At 34.1% G+C, this 24163-nt stretch overlaps 1 protein-coding gene across 11 annotated transcripts in view; it reads right to left on the reverse strand.

The window, feature by feature from the left end:
- The window catches only part of KIF21A (kinesin family member 21A), a 163136-nt gene that overhangs the window by 38012 nt on the left and 100961 nt on the right, over nt 1–24163 (reverse strand). For 7 of the 11 annotated variants that reach the window (XM_057318970.1, XM_057318968.1, XM_057318972.1 and 4 more), the window contains exons 10-22: nt 24062–24125; nt 18736–18939; nt 13039–13077; nt 8947–9037; nt 8407–8524; nt 7823–8011; nt 7198–7397; nt 6025–6132; nt 2270–2338; nt 1957–2171; nt 1651–1804; nt 860–1054; nt 313–414 (exon numbers count right to left, since the gene is read on the reverse strand). In XM_057318970.1, the coding sequence (XP_057174953.1) occupies nt 313–414; nt 860–1054; nt 1651–1804; nt 1957–2171; nt 2270–2338; nt 6025–6132; nt 7198–7397; nt 7823–8011; nt 8407–8524; nt 8947–9037; nt 13039–13077; nt 18736–18939; nt 24062–24125 (1748 nt within the window). The remainder of the gene's footprint in view (nt 1–312; nt 415–859; nt 1055–1650; nt 1805–1956; nt 2172–2269; nt 2339–6024; nt 6133–7197; nt 7398–7822; nt 8012–8406; nt 8525–8946; nt 9038–13038; nt 13078–18735; nt 18940–24061; nt 24126–24163) is intronic. The other 4 variants (XM_026502108.4, XM_026502104.4, XM_026502107.4 and 1 more) reach the window with 1 other exon arrangement.

A 24163-nucleotide genomic window follows, 5' to 3' on the forward strand; every position in this document is an offset into this window, starting at 1 on the left:
TAAACCAAAGTTATGAGACCAAATTTGTTTGCATCCCAAGAGATTTTTATTTTTCCTTTGTTAAAGCAAAAGATGAATTATTTCTTGTTTAAGTTGGTTATCTGTTCTAATACACAAGTACAATGGATGACAAGCTAATGCAATCTATCTAAATAGTGCTGACTTTTCTTAACTCTAAAGAAAGATAAAAGAATGATTTTCATTTTAAAAAATAAACTTCTTACTTTACAAAAGAAAGGGTCACTGGAGAAAGATAAACAAAATGAATGAATCAAAACTTAGGTTTTCAATAACGGTATAGTTGGATCATACCTTATTGATACCCATTGACAAGAAGTGATCTAGCAGGTATCGGGCTTCTGTAAGTGTGCAAGCATTAATGACTGCAGTGACATCCAATGTTTCTCCTTCTTCCTACATCAAACCAGCATATGATGAACATTATTTTGAGCTGAATGTATCCAAACAGAGGCAAAGCCTATTATTTCATTCACTTATTTGGTAGTATCGGGCTAGTTAATAAGACTCCTGAGAGAAATGTAAAATATGATTTCTACCCCCAAGAAACATATGAGCTAGATGAAAAGAAAAAAAACATACTTGAGCAGTTAAGAATTCAAGGTGGATTAATAAATGACATACATTTTTAAACATTTTTGATTTTACAAACAATAAATAATATCACAAAATCAACAAAGAAATCTGGAGAGCAGGCAGGGAGTGATATTCATGTAAAACCTAAAAATCATATTAAATCAATAAATAAAAAACTCCTTGATATAAAAATTCAAAGTGCTTTTAATAATAAATATGAAAATACCTTCCTTAAGCCATTAACCACTTTTTTACAATTACAAACCTTTGCTTCTTCCATCTGCATAATGTTGGCTTGACAATCAGAGATACTGTCATTGATGTAATCTATATTAGCAGTTAATGACTCCATCTCCTCATTGATGTTAACCACATTTTTATCTCCCTCTCCACTCTCCTTGACTATCTTTTCCCGTCTTTTTGAAAGTTTTTCTCGTCTTTTTGTGAGTTCTTCCCGTTGCTATTGAGAAAACAGATCAGATTTTAAGAAATAATATTGATCCAGGACCTTAAGAACATTATGCTAAGTGAAATAAGTGAGTCACAGAAGGACAAATACTGCACGATTCCATTTATATGAGGTATCTAGTCAAACTCATAGACGCACTAAGTAAAATGGTGGTTGCCAGGGGCTAGGGGAGGGGGTAACTGTTCAATGGGTATGAACTTTCAGTTATGCAAGATGAGTAAGTTCTAGAGATCCGCTGCACAACACTGTGCCTATGGTTAACAACACTGTGCTGTACACTTAAAAATGTGTTAAGAGGGTCGATCTCATGCTGTCTGTTCTTATCACAACTGAAACAAAGCAAAACAAAAAAAGAAATGATGTTCATCTATCCACACACAATGCAATCAAAACTCACCAAAAGAAAGAAAGAAAGAAAGAAAGAAAGAAAGAAAGAAAGAAAGAAAGAAAAGAAAAGAAAAAAGAAAAGAAAAGAAAAAAAAAGAAAGGAAAATTGGTAAAGTATTAATTTACCCAGAGATCAAATTTGGAAAACTAAAATGAACAGCGAGCTAAGGAAAAGCAGATCTACGTTCTATTTTCCACACCTTGAGGAGTCTATTCATATCCGCCTCCATATTGGAAATAGTCATTTTCTGCATAATGATGTCTGTGACCCTGCGCTCAAGAAGCTGCCACTTCATGCGAGCCGTCTTGGAAGTAAACACTCGGCCAGTCAATCCTTTCCTCTGATATTTTTTTCTATAATCATATAAAAACAGACAAAAACATAATTACTGATGTGCTGATTTGATTGTGCACTGCCAAATAATGAGCTGTTTTTCATTTAAGTCCAACATTTAGTAATAATGCCACAAAGATTATGTCAGAAGGAATAGAAGGATTGTACTGACCTGGTTCCATTTGTTGTGGACGTTGGTAAGGCCTGGACTCTTGCCACAGGAATTCTCATTTTCTGCTGGGCTCCTGCCCTTGATACATCTGCTTCTACGGCAGCTGCACTGGAACCCGCGTCCTGAACAGGGCTATCAGATGAGCTCAGCTTCCGAGTGACTTTCCCAGCCACTCTATCTGACATGGGCCTCACTTGCCTGCGAAGAGCTGTAACCTGAAAGAGCAAGAGAGATTGACTCATTCTCTTAGTCTACAGAAGTACATTATTTACCTCGACGAAGCCAGAATGTTTCCTCCAACTGATCAACTTGCCTCTTCAGTTTTGCGACGAAGAACCACTTCTTGGTTTCTTTTTTGGGCTTCTAGAAGTCTAAGTTGATGCTATAAAATAATAATGAATAAGTTAAAACGGTGAACTGAAAGATACAACGCTTCCTACTCCTGCATTAACATATTCCCCCGTCCCATTGGGAACTGTAATAGTTCTTAGCAGAATCTGAGCTAACAACAACCTTGCATCCATTGCTACAGATAAGGATATTTTATTCCAATAAACAAAAATGCAACTGATGCAGCCACCTTTTCTAAAAAATGAAGTTATCTCTGTGATATACTTTTATTTAAGAAACACTATATAATGCTTACTATATACAAGTACTTTTCTAAATGCTTTATAAATATTATAAGTTATGTTTCATTTTTGCTAGACATTTGTTTTGCTAGCTGAGGCAAGAACAGGAAGAAACACAACTTAGAATATTTTCAATAGTCACTTTACAATATATACAGCAATTATTAACTCTGTTTTAAATATAGGGAAAATATATTCATTATACTAACACTTTATAGTAACTTTGAAAATATGTTGGGTAAAGTAAATTAACAATAAAACATGTCAGTATTGGCTACCAACTTGTTTCTAGGTACTCTATATGATAAAGACAATTCATTATAAATTACTTTAAGCCATTTTATAAAGCTAAAATTTAGGAAAGAATTTTGGGCTGAAAAAGAACAGAGATCCTAGTTCTAGTTCTGTCATTTATTCAACTCTGTGACCTTGGGCAAAGCTTAGGAATTGGGCTTACTCACAAATATCCCTTGTGGGACTTAAATTCTGTGATATACCAAATAACCCTTCATTTTTGTATCACTAATTCAAACAAATCATTCATCTCATGTTTATGCATATTCCTATGTCATCAGATGAGAATTCTTGGAGAACCAGACTCTTATCACTGCCATATCTTCATTGCCTACAGCAATGATTGACATAGAGGCAAAGTTAACAAATCTTTTTAAGTGAATGAAGTACCAAAATTAACATATAGGGGTGCCTGGGTGGCTCAGTCATCAAGCGTCTGCCTTCGGCTCAGGGCGTGATCCCAGGGTCCTGGGATCGAGCCCCACACCAGGCTCCTCTGCTGGGAGCCTGCTTCTTCCTCTCCCACTCCCCCTGCCTGTGTTCCCTCTCTCGCTGGCCGTCTCTCTTTCCATCAAATAAATAAATAAAAATCTTTAAAAAAAAAAATTAACATATAGTTTGATACTTGTTACTACTACATTAAGTATTCTCCTATTCTAAGTCAAATCTCAAGTTCATTCTTATTCTTTGTATGGTGTACAATATACAAAGGGTTAAAAGATGAATATGACAAGAAACAATTTAGAAAGGGGTTCAATATGCACACAAGGCAACAAGTAAAAGTGTGAAGGAGTCTGAATTTTAGCTTTGTATGTGATTAGCCAGCTTCACATCTTTATAACAGAATATTGTATCATGTATGATCCTATGTTGTGGAATAAGATTCAAAAGTTCCATCCCAGGAGTCAACTGTTCAGTATTGACCTCTATGTCTCATATGAATTAGTTACAAAGAAATAAGTAGTGAATATTGTAAGGAAATTATTCCTGTCATCCAAAAATTTGGATTAAAAACAAAATAAATATAGTATTTGTCTTTCTCTGACTTATTTCATTTACCATAATACTCTCCAGCTTCATCCAGATCATTGCAAATGGCAAGATTTCATTTTTTTTATGGCTGAGTAAAGTGCAGAATTTAAGAAACAAAACAAATGAGCAAAGGGAAAAAAAGAGAGGCGCAAATCAAAAAACAGACTCTTAACTATAGAGAACAAATAGCTACTAGAGGGGAGGTGGGTGGGGAGGTGGGTGAAATAGGGGATGGGATTAAAGAGGGCATTTGTTGTGATGAGCGCCAGGTGTTACATGGAAGTGCTGAATCACTATATTGTACACCTGAAACTAATATTACACTGTATGTTAACTGGAGTTTGAATAGAAACTTCTAAATAAATACATAAATAGCCAAAAAGTGGATATAACCCAAATGTCTACCAATTAAGGAATGGATAAACAAAATGTGCTCTATGCATACAGTCGTAAAAAGGGATGGACTACCAGTACATGCAATAACACAGATGAACCTTGAAAACATCATGCTAATTTAAAAAGCCAGATAAAAAAGGCTATATATTGCATATTTCATTCATATGTAACATACACAGTGGGCAAATCCATGGAGACAGAAAGTATACTAGAGTGGCTGTCAGGGGCCAGGGAGACGGGAGAATGGGAGTGACTGCTAATGGGTACGGAGTTTCTTTTTGGAGTGATGAAAAATATTCTGGAATAAAACAGTGATTGTTGCACAATTCTGTGAATATACTAAATCCTTGAATTGTACAGTTTAAAGGAGTGAATTTTACAGCTCGTGAATATATGCCAATTTTTGTAAATAGAAAGAAAGAAAGAAGTACAGTCTTAACACAGCAGTCATCTCATGAATATCTACTTTTCTCATTACTCCCTCTATCTCCTTAAACTTTCTCTTTACTTCCCAAAGTAGATGTCTACTTTCTAAAATATGTTGTTTGCTCACATTTTCTCCAGGGAGGATTTAGAACAAGTTGAGCAAGAAAAAAGAACAGAGGCTGAAACCTAACCAACAATGGGGAAAAGACAACGATGGCCTCTTCTTCCGAGGAAAAAAAAATCATAAATGAAATAACCATTTTGCCAGAAATTTGGAAAGAAGAAAAAAACAAACTGACTATAACCTAAAATCTTAACACAATTACAGTTAGCATGCTGGTATATAGCCTTAAAATTTTTTCCCTCATTTTAATTAAGCATGCATACATGAAATGCTACTTTATGGGGCACCTGGATGACTCAGTCAGTTAAGCATCTGCCTTTGGCTCAGGTCATGATCTCAATGTCCTAGGATCAAGCCCTGCATCAGGCTTCCAGTCAGCAGGGAGTCTGCTTCTCCCCTGCCCCCCCCCCCCCCGACTCTCTGTCTCAAATAAAGAAATAAACTCTTTTTAAAAATGCTACTCTACACTTAATGTTAAATCACGGTCATTTCTCATCTTCCTATGCAATTTCAAATATTAATCTTCAATGGATAAATAATAACCTATTAACTGAGATGGACAGTAATTTAGCCATTCCCCTTATTGTCAAGCATCTTGGTTGTTTTACATTTTTCACTATTACAAATAACCCTAAAGTAAAGATTTTAACACATAACAATTTTTCTGATTTTAGATTATTTTCTTAGCCTAAGTTCATGGGAGAAGCAGGATTCTTAAGTGAAAGAATATGAAAACTTTTATAGCTCTTAGTAAAGCCTCCTCTAATGAAAGTGGGTTATTATTCCAGGAACATTGCTAAGAATCTCTAGTGGTGAAACTGTCTGGAACCATCCTAAAATCACTATCTTACATAATACTGTAAGTAGTTCCGTGATCTCCCTAGAGATAATCAATTATTCTTTGCCATTTTCTCTCATCTCATCATCTAGGAAATAAGCCTCTACTAAAACTTATAATAATATTACAGTGTTTTTATAATCTTGTATATTAAGTTACTATAATCCATATATTATAATAAATGCCATATTATAAAATTAATGCTTACTTACGGTCCTTAACCTGCACTTAATAGTTACAGTTATCAGAAAATTTTCTTCCATTTATTAAACAAGCTTGTTCAAGGTACAATATTTGTATATAACTGAAAGTTAAAGTCCGCTCACATCTCTTTTACGTTGATCTTTTTTCAATTGAGCAATCTCTCTGTTTCTCCGAGACTCTGTCAATCTGGCTTTTTCTTGTTCTTCTTTCATTTGTTTCATTAGTCGAACCTAAAAAAATTAGGTAAACACATCTATTGGAGTTTTCCTATCACAACATTCATTAAATTAATCACACGTATGGAAGTAAACAGAATTCTGAATACTTAACATGGAAATAATGGAGCTTTGCTGCACATTTTAGATGGTCAATTCTTATTTTGTGGGATTAATACATTTCTATTTCTAATAGTTTTCTAGTATGTTTCTATCAAATTGCTTAGTGCTTTATGCATTTTATATTCAGTGTATTCTATAACTTGAATGAATTTTTGGTACTTATTACCACTAGCTGTGTGACCTTGAGCAAATTACTTAACCTCTCTAGGTTTACATTTCTCAAAAATAAAATAGAGATAACAGCTCTATAGCATTGGACTATTATGAGAATTTATTGAGTAATACCTGTAGAGTGCTTATAACAATGCCTTGCATATAGTAAGCACCTAATAATTTTAGCTATTGCTGTCATCATCAAAGACACATTATAGATTAAAACTTCCTAAATCATTTTCACATTTGCTATCTGATATTGATTGTCATGTCAAATGTTAATAAGAATAATTAATCCCACAACAAAAACACAGAACAGATCAGGATTCGCATACCCTCTTTAGTCAAGAGAAGACAATTTATATTTTTCTATGCATGGGAAGGATAAACACTAAATTCAAGATAGTTGTTACTTCTGGGGGAAAAGGGAATATGATCAGAAAGGAATATATAGGAGGTTTTGTATATACTGTAATGTTTAATATCTAAACAGTGAATATAGTGTTCATTATGTAATTATCAGCAATTTTTTGCATGTTCAAAATACTTTATGTGTTTCAGGAGGAGAGCTATATCCATCAGTCAAAGAAGCCCTGTTTTTGACCACATGATTTTCAGCTATTCTGAAGAAAGGCTTTGATAATGGATGACTATAGGAAACAACTTCTAATTGCCAAAAGGAAGTGTATCATTTTTAAGACTGGATTACCTTTTATTGAATATGGAAAGAACCACATAATTTTTTTGTCCCAAATGACATAAGTATCCTCAACATCAGACTTTAATGCAAAATATAATCAATACCTTTGTTTTTTTCATTTCCATCACATCCTGCTGCAATTTCTTCAATTGCTTTTCATATTGAGACTGGTTTTTAAGCAACCTTGCATGCTCTTTTTGGGCTGTCTGAAGTCTTTGTAGTTCCTTATTCATGGCTTGGAGTTTCTTTTCATATTCAGACCTGACTTTTTTTGCTTTTTCTTCTGAGTAAGATTCCACTGAACCTAAACGATCAAAGGGTATTTGTATTTATTTCTATGAAATAAAGATTTTCATTTTGCAGATTTACAACTCATGAGCTCAGAGAAAACTACCTTCCAAACACAAACCTTAGGAGCCCAGGGCATCTGTGAATCACTCTCTCTTTTATTATCTACCCTCAGCTTGTTTAACAATTATTTAAGTTTTTTTTTTAATTTAAAAAAATATTGCCAGCATAAATCAAGACAGTAAAGCAATTAGCCACAATTTTGGACAAAATAATTAAATAGCCTAGATATGAAAAAAATAAGCAATATTCAACATAATAAGACAAACTCGCATATAATGTGGCTTCTAATGCAATTTCTTTCTCTAAAGGCAGAAATGATTAAAAACCCATTTTGGCAATTTAGTTGGAACTTTAATTAGAATTAAATGTAATTCTTACCTAAGTTCTGGAGCACCTGGTCTCTCTCAAGCTGAGTGTCCCGAATTTTATGCTGCAGCATCATTAGCTTCTCTTCATACTGCTTTTTCAGTGTCTGCAGTCTTTTCTGGCTGTTTTCTAGTTCATCAATCAGCTTTTGCTTGATTGCAATTTCACAAGTAATGTTTGCTAAGTCTGCTTGATAATTGGCTATTTACAAAAGAAGAAAATAAACATACTGTAATAGGCCACAATATCATACTTCTAACTTTCAAGTAAGAGCATGAAAACCATCATCTATATTCAGGTATTCACTTAACAGCTGTAAGGAAAATGTCCTGGATAAACCAAAAACGAAAAAAGAGGTGAACAAGAGAGATTGTTCACATTCATCAGTGACAACAGATACTATTTGTGCTAAGTATGAATGGAAATCACACAATGACTAAATCCAGGAGGGGCAGAAACATGAGGCTGGGAGGGGAAACACAAGTCAGCAGTTATAAAAGCTGCCTTCATCAAGAATGAAATGAAGAATGCTTTCTGCCACTATTTTAAATAAATTCCCCAAATTAATTTTTGTCCTTGTACTAAATAGCAAGTACCTTTCTCATCTGATTCAGAATCTGATTCATCGGAGCTTTCACCCCCTTCAATATCATCTTCTTCTTCCTCCTCCTCCTCCTCTTCTTCCTCATGATCACTCACTTCTTGACTCTCTTCCTAAAATGTGATTTATGACTATTAATAGCATAATATCAACAAAACAAACTGGTTACCTCATTAAGAGAGATTGCTGAAGTATAAAATACAGAAGTACACAAATTTCACCTTTCATCAGTGCAAAAATCATTCCATAATTTTAGGGTTATTACATAATTTTGTCTTAATAAAATAGTACTTCATCTCTCCTAGTGTTCTACTCCCCCCCACACACATACAATGCTTCATGTTGCACAAGATTGAGAGTTACCAGTATTTTATGGCTCACATTTCTGAAGAAAAGAAGTCCTCAAGCAAATAGTTTAAAATGGATGCATGATAACCATTTCTCTTTTCTACATATAAGTTAGTATAATTATCACCAAACATAAACAAGCTAAATCCAGGCACTGAAATGTCCAGGTTCGTTCTTTCATACTTACCACTTCTAATTCACTGCTTTCTCTTTCTGTAATACCCTTTTCCTCTTTCTTCTCTTGGTCAGTATCTGTATTATCCTCTTTACCAGCCACACTTTAAAAAAAGGAACAAAAGGGTACAGTATTAAAATAGAGAGGAAAATTGTTCACTTTTGTCTCCCAGATCTTAAAAATCATCATTTGTGAAAACAAACTAGCAGAGTTTATCATTTGACTGAGCAAAGTTATGTCTGATGCTTCAGAAGAAAACAGAAACTGCCAAACAATAGTGAATTATATCACTGGAGGAAAGTTTATTTTCTAGAAACACTGAGGAATAGATTATACCCTAAGGCATGAGATCTGATGAGACAGCTATGAACTAGTCACAATAACTAGCCAATTAACTAGAACATAGGTGATTTAAATTCAAAGGAAATCAAAACAAATATTTTTCTTTTCTCACCTAAATATATGACTTTTCCTATCTAAATACGAAGATACAGAAGCTGAATTTGTATTGATGTCCTAATACATTTAAAAATAAATTTAAAGACCCAGAATAAATCTGCTCACAGTAAGTCTGTCTTCACTGGCTGTATCATTAGAGTGGTTAGGTCTTCCTAGTAATTCTCTAGCACAGGAGTTATTTCTTGGCCATAAGGACTTTTCTTAAAATGTTCTCACACAAATGGGTCTTTGCACACCATAACTGTCTGAGGTTCAGCCTGACCTTTGACTGAATGGGAAATTGCAGGATCTGCTGCAAGACTGGCCATACCAAATAGAAGCCTCCTGTTCAGTCATCTGGTACTAACAGCTCTAACTACACATTGATGTCAGGTAATGCTTATAGTTAACCTAACTCAGCCCCAGTGGCCTTGAGAAGAAGACAATGCACACTACAGTGAGCAAAGCTTTTCACACTTAATTCACTATGACTCTTTTAGGGTCCAGCAACCATGATCAATTATGCACAGAAGTTATACATCTGTTCACTAGATTCATACATGTAATCAAACTAAATAATACTAGGAAAGTGAACTTCAAATAAATCTATATGTGAAAGATTTCTTCTTGTGCTACTGTAACATTTTGAAATCACCAAGAATTAAAAAAAAAAAAAATATTCTCCAAATAAAATTCCCCTAGAAAGAGCTTAAAAACCTTATCAAAATACCTTTATAACAGCTACCATTTCTTTCAGATATTCTGCTACATTAAAAAACTGCCCCCAAACCTAGACTTGTTCTTAGTTTCTAGGATAAAAATTTAATCTTATTTAAGCTCTGTTATTATTAAACTATAATGTTTAACCCTATGTCCCAATTCTCACAGATACTTTTGTACTTGGAACAAGATAAATACTTGTCCCTTGTAAGCACTTTTCAGAGTTCTTAATTCATGTTTATTTATGTGATTATTTCTATAATTTCTGTCTTCCCTACTAAACTGTAAGCCTTGTGAGGGCAGGGATCATGCCCATTTGACTCTACATTATGTCCCCAGTACCCAGGGGATGTACATAATAAATGTGCAGTAAGTGTTTATTAAATACATTAATCTCTACGACTGTGCATGAACACCTCTATGTGTCTCGTGCACTAATCATGTTGGAAGCTAATGGCACAGGCTGAAAGATGCATAAAGATGCCCAGAAGACAGCATATCTGTACAGTGAGAAGGAACAACCAGTAGCAGTATCAATAAAACAATCTTAACTGGAAAGAAATCAAGTAAATTATAACAGGGTTCCATGAGTGTTGTTAAATCATTTTGTTAACAAAAAAAGTTGATTATACTGAATGCCTCTCTTACATCACTTGGATTATATTAGGGCTGTTGATTTCCTACCATGCAGTTCCAACTGAAACTCTAGAAAGAAACTCCCCTTCGCCCATCATCCCACTCAAAGGACAGTACCGGGCACTCAAACAGACTATACTTGAGGTTTAGGACTAAGGTTAACACTAGGACAGGTGAATATGTTTGGAAAGATATTTCCCATCAGCATTCCCCAATCTCTCCCCTATGCAGTTTTCCTTCCTCACCTGTAAATTGTTGCAACACACAATTTTTGTTATTGTTGATTGTTTCATTATTTAAGCTCCAACCCAAATTCTCTTTTACTCCAGTTTATAGCTAGATAACCACTTTATTCTAATCCTCTTACTTTCTCCAAGTCACCAGTACCCAGCAAATGTTACTTTTCACTTATATATAAAAAGCTAACTCATATATTATAAGCTGTTCATGCCAAATGTAAGTTGCTACTTTATAATTGTTGTACCTCAGATATTCAAGTTTTCCTCAATAAACTGAGACAAACTGATATCTAAAATAACTATCTAAGCAGCAATGAAAAATATTTAAGTTTGCATGTTACACAGAGTCGTGGAGTCGGAAGGAACACTAGTGATCACGTGGTTTAACCCCTTTGACACTTAACAACCAATATCAACGTTTTTGTTGACAACCTAAAAAGAAACTGTGGCCTAGGGTAGTTAGCCTGCTCAAGGGGACTAGACAGAACAAAGTGTCTTGACTCCCAGGCCAGTATTCTAGAATCTTATGCTTAAAGTTCAAGTTCACAGACATGGAACATCAGCATCATCCAGAAGCTAGTTAGATAAGCAAAATCTCAGACTCCACCTCAGTTTTACTGAATCAGAATCTTCATTTTATCAAACTACTCAGGTGATTTGTGTGCATATTCATGTTTGAAAAGTCCTATCCTAGAACACAAAACTGCTCTGCTTTTGCTATCCTTTAGGGGATGATATAAAAACCAGAAGCAAACTTTACTCACTAAAGACACTTAAAGGACTTGAAAATTTTAAGGTGGAAGGGTGCTTTCATACACTACTTTAACTGTGTATTTTATTTTGACCTTCTAAAATAGAGGAAATCTCACATTTTTAATGCCATAATTTAATTCTTATGATAAACAGAACATCCTAAATACATACTAGTTAGGTGAGTTCTAGTCCAACTTACAGACAATTAGAATTACATTCTCACTATAGGATACTTTAAATAAGTTATAGAATTATAGAATAAAATTATAGATACTATAGAATACTATGTAATGTGTGGAATATAATTATGGAATGTAAATTATTAAATAATTTGAAGAAAATATAATTTTTAAGCTTTCATATTTAAAATAAGATATTATGGTAGCTAATTACTGCAGAGTGAAAGTTCTCAAAAGGCTTATTTTAAGTAAGATTTGAAATTTCTGAAGTGGTGCTTCTAAAATATTTAAATATTATTTTCTTAATCATTTTGATCATATAATCTGGGGGGTTATTTAGAAAAAGCTATGAAGAGAAGTTCTGATAAGAAGTAAAATCCTACTTGATCCTGGTTTAAATAACTATAATTCTGCATGACTAAAATGCAAATATCTATTGTTTGGAGAGTTCAGAAATGTGCCTTTAAATTTTGCTCATATTTTAAGTGAAAAAAAGAAAATATCCTATTTCTGACACTCACCTCAAATACATTTTAAAAGCAACACTTATTTTTCTAACTCAACCTTAAAAATGCCTTGTAAATCTTATCTATAATAAGGCCACAGTTTCCTGTTGCTTTGTTGCCACTTAATGCTGTTTTCCAACTATTATAGATATTTGTATATGCAAATACATTTGAATTGCAGATATAATATTCCAAATATTACACCAAATAAGAAAGAGGGGAGAAAAACCCACCTGTGACTTAGCATGGGCTGCAACAAAATCTCAATTCCCACCCAATTAAAAATTCCCAATCTGTTCACAAGTTTTTGAAAGATACATTCTGAAAGTCAATGGTGGGTTTTGGAGGGGTCATTTTTTGCCTAAAAAAGGTAAGTCACCATCGTAATTATGATAGTTTATTCAGAAATCACATGAATTTTAATCCAGGTAACTAGGGAGGGTTTTATTCTCAAAAAATAGTTTCTGGAAATACACTTGATGTATTTGTCAATTTTATAAAATCATCATTAATTTTAGGAGCACCAAGCTAATCTAGTCTGAAACAATCTATAATTCTATAACACATTTCCTTGTGAATGGCAACTAAGTATTTAAATGACATTTTAATAAAAAACCTGGGAAATATTCCAACCTTCTTTCTTCTCGATTGCTTTCCTCAAGTTTCTGTAGCCTTCAAAATCACGAGGCACAGTATTGGAAGGCCAAGCCAATGAAGGACAAACCAGACAGTAAAAAGCGAAAGTGATAAGAAGGTAAAAATGATACATGAGCTTGAAGACTTTAAAATAAATTTTAAAAGATATCATCAAAGGACAATACACAGTAAAAAGGCAATACATTTTGTATGAATAAAAAGTAAGTAGAAAAACAAGCAGCATTATATCTAAGAAGAGTATATAGATTATCAGTTGAAATTATTCAGCAGTAAAATGTAGAGTCTCCGTTTATATAACTTGATCAGTAGTAAGAGTATTTGGATGCCATTGCTTTTTTTAATCTGAAATGTTTCAATTTTCTCAGCTTCCCCAAAAAAGCCCACATTCAGTGATACCCTCTTCCTTTTAAGCCTTCCCAAAAGACCTTTTTATGGCATCATTAAAAGAACTTCAAAAAGTAATGCCTTTATACCATAATATGAAAATACCATTAATACTACATACTAGAATGCTACTTTTTTGAAACTTGTTTTCTATTTTTAATATACTACATGTGAACATCACTAAATCTAAAAAAAAAGTTCTATCTCAGAATCATACATGAAATGGTATTACAGTCAAATGAGTATGGTTGTTATGATATCAGTGAAAAATGGTAATTTTATTAATTGAAAATAAAATCTCATAATATCACTGTACTAATAATTAGAAACTACTAAAAGGACTACGGCAAAGGTGGCAATAAAATGGGAAATGCAGTACTTTCCATTAGTAAGATTGTTCTTCAATCAGAAAAATATAAGAAAAACTAAAAATATGTACTTAAAGACTTTGAAATATAATTTAAACAATATTCAATACACACACTTGGGGATCTTTACTCAATGGAATGTACTGAATACCAATATTTGTCATATGAACAAAAAGACAGATGTGCTAGGCTCTGATTAAGCATATAGCAATCTTGATATAGCACACTTGTGACCAGAATTCCAAAAATATTTTTCAGAATCATCAATATTTTTAAATGAAGAGATTGGGTCTTAAGTATAAATTATTTCAAGCCAGTTATTTTCATGTGCTTGCATGTGATTTCTCTTTGTTGGCCTGTGATGGTTTTTCATAATCAACTTATATATTGCTATCACAAGAAGAGACTAGCAATCTTTTTGGGAAAAAAATTCTAGAGTGATATTCACCAGGGATCAAAAGGTCCAGTATAATGGCTAAGAAAAGGAAAATAAAGCTATCACCTAAGAAATCTATGTGTTTCTAGAGTTTCAACCTGACACCACTAAACACAAGTATAACGCAGTCCAATGAATTAGTGAAGCTTTTTATACTTCAAGTCATTTAAAGCTAGATATCCAAAAAACATAGGGATTAATGCCTAGTCTAGACTTATACTAATGAAAATGACCTACAATAGCTCAAAGGCTATGACTCCCTGGCAAAGAGCCCAAATTTTCTACGTCCAATATGCTGTTTATCTAACACAACAGAGCTCTATTAAAATGTATGGATGAAAAAAAAATGTATGGATGATATGAGCTAGTAAGTAGATAAATGTTAGATGCCTTTTCTATTGTTTCTTTAAACAACATTGCAACAAGTAGTTCAAAAAGACAGTGGGGGGGGGGCAGAAAAATAAACTAACAATCTGATACTTCTCCATAATTTAAAGGAGTTCAGGGGGCGCCTGGGTGGCAGAGCGGTTAAGCGTCTGCCTTCGGCTCAGGGTGTGATCTCGGTGTTATGGAATCGAGCCCCACATCAGGCTCCTCCGCTGGGAGCCTGCTTCTTCCTCTCCCACTCCCCCTGCTTGTGTTCCCTCTCTCACTGGCTGTCTCTATCTCTGTCGAATAAATAAATAAAATCTTTAAAAAATAAATAAATAAATAAAGGAGTTCAGTTTTTATTCCATTTAGTTCCATTACATGGAGAAAGAATGCTTCTCCTATTAAGAGGAGAGAGAATGACAAATCTTGCCAATAATTTTAACATTTCTGTTACTGAAAAAGAGGTAATACAGTCTCTTCAATTATTCCACCTTATTTTGTTACACTCCCTTATTTTCCTATCTACAACTATGGGTGATTTTACAGCTCAATAGTAAATAAGCACAGACAGGTAGAAGAATAAATCTTAAACCTCCACATATTAGCTAATTTTTGTAACTATGATAAAGACTTTGATGCAGAAAAAGGTTTAACTTCCATGTAAAACAGGACTTATGATGCCTTCGTTGAACATAAGCAGTTTCTGACATAAAAATGATCCACTTGCTACTCTTCCTACCAACACTTACTTTGTCAGGGGCCCCGTAGCCACTACAACCAAAAACTAACAAACACAAAATGAAGGAAATTTAAAAAAATGGAGCTTCTAAATAATTTGTGGCTTTAGTGGGGAGGAAAGAACACAGCTATGAGAATGAGGACAGCTTAGGACATCTGTACCCAAAAGTGAAGCCCCAGATAAATCTTGGAAACTCTCAGCTAAAAGAAGGTAAAAATCTTCCCTACATAACTTGATTTCTTTTTTTCTTCATGAGGCTGCTGTCACTCAGTATTTGAATTAATGCTTCCTCTTTCAAAATTACGAACATCCTTAGGAAGGAGGCTTATTGGTTATAAGTCATAACGTGGATATATATAGTGTGGATTCCTTTAGCCATAGATGGTTTTGCTCCCAAATTTGAATTTAAGGAGAGGAGAGAAGGAAGTAGATGATTTTGGAATCAGGAATACTTTAGAGTAGAGTGAATTACATCAGAACTACCACATAAGGGAGGAATGGACCATGACAGGCAGCTTAAGGACACAGGGGGTCAGAAGATGGAAAAAAAAGGATGGCTAAGGCAGAAATTAACACTTTCTCCCTAAAGGTTGGCTACATCCATGAAAGGAAAGAAAGTTTCTTTTACCTTTTTTCCTTTCCCCCTTCCCTTCTGAATTGCTCTTACCACACTACAAAATGGGTAAAAAAATCACTGTATGTGAGTCAGTTGGGAAACCTGGACAATATGTATTTATAACATTTTCTAGAGAAAAATTAGTCCCAAATTCCAAAGAATGTTTTTTACTATTTTTTTCCAAAGAATTTTTAAATGAACTTACTGCGTATGTAAGGTTGAGGCAGAATCCAAATTTTACAATGCCCTCTCTGATGAATAAAATACATAAATACGAGGGATATAAAACAACTCAACCAGAATCAATATACCTAAACAGGAGCTAGTGCCTCCAAAGAGTTCCCATGGAAACCTAGACAAACTGCAGTCACTCTACATGCTTCTGGAACTCTTTGTTCATGATTTGTTTGTTTCAACCTGTAGCAAACCCTTTAGCTAAAATGACAGCTTACCTACATTTGTAAAATAGGAATTTACATTACGTGCAGCCTAAAAGTTATTAGGATCTACAGCAAAAAGGAAACAATGATAAATGAAATGCTTTAATCAAGCTGAGTAAAACAGTATTGGTTTTCATGTTTAAATCCACAAGAAGGTTTGAATAGAGTGTGGTAAGAAAAATTGTATTAAATTCTACAAATTTATATATGGAATTATATAGATTCATAAACTGGTTCTAAAGGCTGTCAGGCAGTTTATGGTACGTAAGAAATTTTTTTCTAGGTTCACACTACATTATATAGGTTTCAGTTCTACAAAGACACGCTATAACATGTATGTGAAAATGCCTTATAAAGCATTTTTTAAATATCATATATGATTATTAATTTTAGGAAGCATTAATATTTCTCATTTTAAGCCATCATTCACTTTTTTCAAGATGATTAAGATATATCTCTGAATTTACCTTATCTAGTTTGGTTTTTTCCTCACCAATTTTTTTTTTTTATTTTGTATCACTTTTTGTTAAAAATAACAACGTTTTTCAGTTGGGTTCTTATGTTTAAACATAGTTGTTGGTAAGGTCTTTTTAGCATTAACATCTGCTATTATTTTTACCATAACAATTACTACAGCCACCATAATCACTGAAATAGTCAATTCTTCACTTTGAAATAACAGCTATTTAATTTTTTTACCTTAAAAGCACCAGGGACAAATGTTAATAATAATATATTTTTCCTTTAGTACTATTTACCAGTCAAAATGCTTATCTCCCTGCATTGTCACAAAAATAACCTTCACCAGAGGTATTATTTTAGGTACTGTGCTCACTATAAAAATGTCAAAACAGCTTAGGTTTCTATTGGGATCCCTGTTTTTTATTCATACCTAACAGGTATTATGGTAACATCTCTAAATTTACCTCAAAATGAAACAACAGAATCAGTTCATGACCTTGAAAAAGATACCCTTCCTCATACTTATTATTCATGAACAAAACCAAGACCTTTAAAAACAAGTCATACTATTTGATATTTTGACCACCTACCAAACTGAATTTTACAAGAAAATAGTAAGTCATGTGCAAAAATCTCATTTTCATTCAAGCGGTATGTGAGATCACATATAATTCTGTGATCACTGTTTCAGTTTTAACTACCCTGCATAAAAGCTAATCATTAGATATCTTACTGCTGCCATAATCAGTCATCCATGAAAAACACCTATTAAGACATTAGTATCTTAAGAATGCAATTTCAGTTGCAATGCCTCCTAACCATAAATGTGTAACTCCTTGTTTTAATTATTCTAATCATTCCTTTTTAACTCAAGGACACACAGCAGAATTAACTTGAAAAATTTAAACCCCCATTTACTTTAGTTAACTGGACTGTTCAAGGAAGAAATGCCTGGTTGCCTAAATAAATTTCTAAATAAACTGAGCAAAGCAGCAGGTAGACTAAATGTCAATAATTCTACAAAGCAAGACTCTTGTGATAAACCATTTGATAGCTGTGTCCCCTTTTGAATATCTAGCCAAAAATGCTTAAAATTAATTTGGCTGGCATGTTCAAACTACATTTAGTAAGTAATGTGACTGCACCACAGAATCAGTATGTAGACATGTAAAGAATTTGTGAATATTTAACCACTCACACATTACAAGTGGTCAAATTTTTATTTTCCTCTTCTTTGCACCCAGTTGATTTCAGAGGAAGATATTATTAGGATGCAAGGAAAAGAAAGCCTAAAACAGTGGTGAAAAGCTGAGTAACTCCTTGTTCTTTCAAAAGGCCTAAAACAACATAAATAACTTTGACATAATCAAATTAGAAGCCCTGCAGAAATACTGAAGAGACCAAATGAAATTAAATGACAGTCTGATGGATTAGTTTAGCCTTTAGTTAAACTAATCGAGACAGGAATCAGATTATATCCATGAGACTACTAAATTGCATTAGAAAATGGGAAAGAAATGGAAACAGTGAGTTGTGATGGTAGAGCAAGCTTTGCAGAGAAGATGAATGGAATGCAAAAGCAGCTATTTGAAAAATAATAAAATAATTTCTAATAGTAATTTTACCTTGTCAAAGTCTAAATAAAATCTACCATATTATTATAATTAACTTATTTTTCTTACATACAAGTAGAGATAAACCAGTAAATGTATATCATTATAATTTTCAGCTAATTTAAATGACATTTCCCTTATTAACATACTGTGAGACTCTGTATACTCACTGTAATTGCAAATTAAGATATCCTGAAAAGAAAGAAAAACAGGATTCATATAGCAGTGACTTTATAACACTACCTTTTTTTCTTCTTCTTTTCTTTCCTTTTCAGCTTCTCTAAATCTTTCTTAGCTAGATCTATAATTTCAATGGTCTCTTTGTCTGAGGACAGGATAGTAGGAGAGAAAGTTGATGATCCACTGAAATACGGTGATCTTGCTGTGGCTCTTGTCAAGTTTTTTCGAAGGTTCTCATTCACAGCTTCACTTTCTAATAATTTCGCCCTAGTGAATAAAAATATATTTAAATGGGAAACGTTTTTTATTGTAGTACACAATTCATAGCGTACAATTTACCACCCTAACCATTTTTAAGCATATAGCTCAGCAGCACAAAGTGCATCCAAACTATTGTGCAACCACGGCCGCCATCCACCTCCAGAACTTGTTCATTTTCTCCAACTAAAACTCTGCACCCAGTAAACGTTAACTCCCCATTTCCCTCTGCTCCCAGCCCCTAGCAACACCATGTTACTTTCTGTCTCTACAAATCTGACTACTGTAGCTATAAATAGGGAACATTTTCAAATATATTGTTTTGTATGCTAAAAGGTTATTCAAAATGTATTTCAATGTTGCTACAAGGTAGGGTTGTTGTTGGTTGGTTGGTTGTTTTTTTTTTTTTTAAATAAATGTGCTCAGAAACATTAATGTTTAGGAGTTTTTGAAATTCCCTGATTAAATAATTACAAATTTGAAATCACATTTTTAGTGCTCAAAAGTGCCAATGGTAATTAGATTAGTTGCATTCTGGCCAGTAGGCATTAGTGATGTTGCTTTGTAAACCCATCATTTAAACTTAAAATCTACAAGCAGCATGGTACCCTTTCTTTCAGTTCTTCATTCATCATGCTATAATAGCATTTCCAAATCTTTGTAAGGAATAGTTAGTCAAACTTGCCCCTAACTGGCTGAAAGACATCTGGCTCCAAAGCATGGCGTGGGAAAAGATGGTATCACCAAGGAAACCTGAGTTTGATAATTGAAAACATTCTTTTGTTTGCTCAAGCAGTCCTAATAATGACAGGAGAATAACGTATGTACTGTCAGTAATATGCAAAAAACACAGAATGACGAGATTCTAAAAGAGGGGACTCTTGAAACAAAAAGGGATTCAGAGTCCACTAGGCTAGTCCTTTATTTCTACTTGATTTAAACCACCAAGAACACAATTACCTACTTCAATATAATAGATTTCCAAGGTCAATTTGGCAGAACGGTGATTGAGACAGGGCTATAAGGAGAAAGTACTATCTTACTAGATCAGTCTCAAAACTATATTGTACAGCACTTCTGCCATACGTCCAAGTATTTCAGAGAAAGATGCTAGATTAATTTGCAATTTATAAGCTCTAGAAGACACAATCACCTCTGTGTTTTTTTACTACCAAAATTATTCATGACACTGCTGGAATCAGCTAGAAACAGAGTGTACATAAGTCAGTGAACATATGTTTTAAGTCAGTGTCTTATACATTCTTTAATGAAATTGTTTTATTATGTCTGGTGTCTTATGTGAGCAGAATAACAATTACATTATTTTGAAATGGTTAAGCAGCTGTGTACAAACGTCCAGGTTAAATGATTTCAAAATTACTTTAAAGAAGCTTCTGAATATAATGCTGTCATTTTGTTAATCAAGAGCATAACATAAGTATAAAAACTCAGCTTAACTCTAAAAACTCAAAGCCAAAATTTACATTTTTCTGTATTTTCAATAGCCTGGGTACATAATAATGAATGAGATAATAAACTAAATATAATAACAAAAAACCCCACAAAAAATAATAAACAAAAATATAATAAATTAGCTATCAATAATGATCAGTTTTGTACTGGTTCATTTATATAATAACCAGACAAATTCTTTTATTACCAGCTTTAGGTTTGCATTTCATAGGGGTATATTCAATGCTTCTTCAATGCTGGTGCTGATAAAGGCTGAAACCTTTAGGGATCAACTCCACAAAGCTCAAGATACATTAACATAAGTTGCTTTTTGGGCTTTTTTGATAACAACACTCTCTCTTCCCACTCACCAACCGACCCTGCTACCTGCATTTCATTTAACAGGAGACCAAGCAGTGAGTCATGAGGGGAAGGACACAAACTTCCTTAGGAAGGAGCAGGTTGCATCTTAGCTCCGTCACTCACTTGATCTTGGGCTGTTAGTCTTTAAAAGCCTCTACTCTTTCCTCAGTAAAATGAGATGAAAATACACATTTCCCTATCATTGTTATGAGGATCAATGATATAATGAATTTAAAACTCACCAGATTGCTAATGTATTTAATGAATAATAACTAATCTTACCAGAAAGTTGGAAAGGATATAATTATCAAGCAGTGGGCGATTAATTAAACAAATCAATTACAACCACAAGATAGTACCACATGTAATCAAGCAAAAATTATGTTAGAAAAATATTTAATAGCATTTAAAAATGCTCATAATATCTTGTCACATTTTAAAGAAAAGATAGGAAAGCAATATATATACCCTTATGTCAATTTTGCTAAAGTATGCATTGAAAAACCATTAAAAAGATATACCAAAATGTTAACAGCAGTTCTAGTAATGGTAGCCATATGGTTGACTTTAATTTTTTTATACTTTCCCATCTTCTCAAAAATTTCTACAAAAATTTTAAGCCCCTGTCCAAAAAACAAGAACTAATTAATTAATTAGTGTCCATTATTATTTCACAACAACTAATGGGACATGTAAATTTATTAAAAGGAAACTAGTACTATTTAACAATTAGAACAAAACTTAAAATATGAACATTCCCAAGTGGCAATAATCAACATAAATGTGGATTATGTTAAAGGAGCTATGAATAAATGCCTTCCAAAGATGAAGTTTTGGTAGAAATATGGATTGGAGTAGGATTTAGTAGAGAAAAAAATGATATGAGAACTTGGACCTAAATAATACCACGTTAGGCTGTGATATCTTGTTCTTTCATTTGAGCCCCATAATAACTCCTTGAGACTAGCAGATATTACCTCATTCTTAGACATAAACAAACTAAAGCTCAGAGATGTTAGGGAACTTGCCCAAGGTCACAAACTTATTAATAAGTAGAAAATTTAATTTCAATCCAGGTAATCCAATTTATATTCAAAGCTCATTTATGCTTATTCCATATGTACATTATTTTTTATATTGTAAATTATAGCTTGGCATTCTAGAAGACTACCCTCAGGAGTGGGACACACCTAATTAAAGAACCATCAAAGAAGTTGTGGACAAGTGGAACAAGCCATTAACTGACACAAATAATGAACGCAGGGCCTAAGAGTCATCTCTGTTTTCTAAATGGCTTAAAGAATAGTCTTATATCAAGAACTTGAAAAAGAGAGATATTAGATGTTGTGTTTAGCCACATGAGGAGTAGAAATGATTCTGTTTTGTAGGAAATAATGACACTAGTCAAGCCATTTGTCCTATAATGAGATCAGGCTTAGATATGGCCTTAGAAGAAAAGAAATAAAGCACAAGAACCAGAGCTTAGAATGAGCCTAAAAAATTGACCAGTGTCAAAGAAATAAGATATAAAGGGAAGCAGCCTAAGAGGAGGAAGAGGATCTTTAAGAATTCAAAGATAGAGGGGCGCCTGGGTGGCACAGCGGTTAAGCGTCTGCCTTCGGCTCAGGGCGTGATCCCGGCGTTATGGGATCGAGCCCCACATCAGGCTCCTCTGCTATGAGCCTGCTTCTTCCTCTCCCACTCCCCCTGCTTGTGTTCCCTCTCTCGCCTGCTGTCTCTATCTCTGTCGAATAAATAAATAAAATCTTTAAAAAAAAAAAAAGAATTCAAAGATAGAAATGTCAGTTATGTCTCAAGAAATGGTAAATAGGGTCTACAGAGTGAGGTCAGAGAATAAGTTTTTGGTAGTAGGCAGGAAAGAGCACTGCCAACACAGGATAAAACTGTTAAGTCCAGATTGGCTGCTGACCAGAACCAGGACCTAATGTCCCCAAAGCCTCCATCAAAAAGGTAAAGCTTAAAGATACATATACCAAATAAGGGTAACAGTTACTTGAGTAACTTTATCTTCAACCACATCAAATGTCTTATATGTTTTCACTTCTTGAAACATTTAAGGGATCCAGTGTGCCTTGTGGAGGCAGAAACAATGGAAACAATACTCATCTCTGTCTCTAAAACAGCTCAAAGGGGAGAGGAAGAGCACACAAATACAAGATGGAGAAGTGTTAGGGTGTCTATGAAAGATGATCTCCCACTTGGTTATCTTCTGCAAATGGGTAGCAAAAATGAGATCTGAGCTACTTATATGCTCCCCCACAGAGCTCACTGTAGTTTTACTTTAAGAGAAAGTAGCTCAGCCATCAGAGCAGACCATGGAACCTGAAAATATAGAAATGAATTTTGTCCCTGAACTGCTTTCTAATCTGTATTACCCCAGTCTGGGCTCAGTGGTCTCCTCCACCTTCCCACACCAGGCGTGGGTGTTCTTAGAACTATTTTCTGTCATTCCATTTACTACATGTGACTATCTACGTAAGTCACCCCACCTAGACTGGGAACTCCTTGTTTATGTCACACTTGCTGAGTCCACAGCATGGTGTTTGGCACACAGTAAGCATTTGTAGTATGTTGTATGAAATGAGTGTTGAAGGAGGCTCTCTATGTACCAGAGAGGCAAGGAAATTGGTAGGGATGCAATGAGTCACACATAAAAAACAGCTGGAGAAGTAGAAAAGAGCAGCAGTAATGGGACATTTAAAAAATTAGAAATGACTCGGCGGGGGTGGGCTGGATGGCTCAGTTGGTTAAGTGTCCAACTCTTGGTTTCGGCTCAGGTCATCATAATAGGGTCATGAGATCAAGCCCCTCATCAGGCTATATGCTCAGTGGGAAGGTCTGCTTGAGATTCTCTCTCTCCCTCCCATTCTCTCTCTGCCCTCCTCATTCCAAAATAAACAAATAAATCTTTTAAAAAATTAGAAATGAGTTATTGATGTTGACCATTCCCAAATGGTGAAGAAAGAGGCACAGGGAGGGAAGGCACCAAAAGTAACCTCATAGATATTAGTTATGCCGGCCCTGTACATCAGGTTAGGTAAACTCCCAATCAGAGGTATAGTAACTAGAGTAGGAGGATAATATAGGAAGATAATATGGGAAGAGAAGGGAGAAAAGTAGTTTGGAATGTGATATTATGGGAAAGGCAAGTACCTATTCCCCTAGAGTTAACCTCACCAAAGGACTAAAATATCACCGTGAACAGTTACTAAACAACAAGCTCAACAAATAACAATATAACTATACTACAAAACCCAAAACACGTGCATTACGTATGAAAGAACATGAACTGCACCTGAGATCTTCAATTTCTTTGATATAACTGTGAATCATATTACTGATCTCCTCATTCCCTTCACCTGCAAGATAGAATATGAAATTAAGCATTTTCTTTAAA

The sequence above is a fragment of the Ursus arctos genome, unplaced genomic scaffold (assembly GCF_023065955.2).
Source record: "Ursus arctos isolate Adak ecotype North America unplaced genomic scaffold, UrsArc2.0 scaffold_26, whole genome shotgun sequence".
Lineage (NCBI taxonomy): Eukaryota > Metazoa > Chordata > Mammalia > Carnivora > Ursidae > Ursus > Ursus arctos.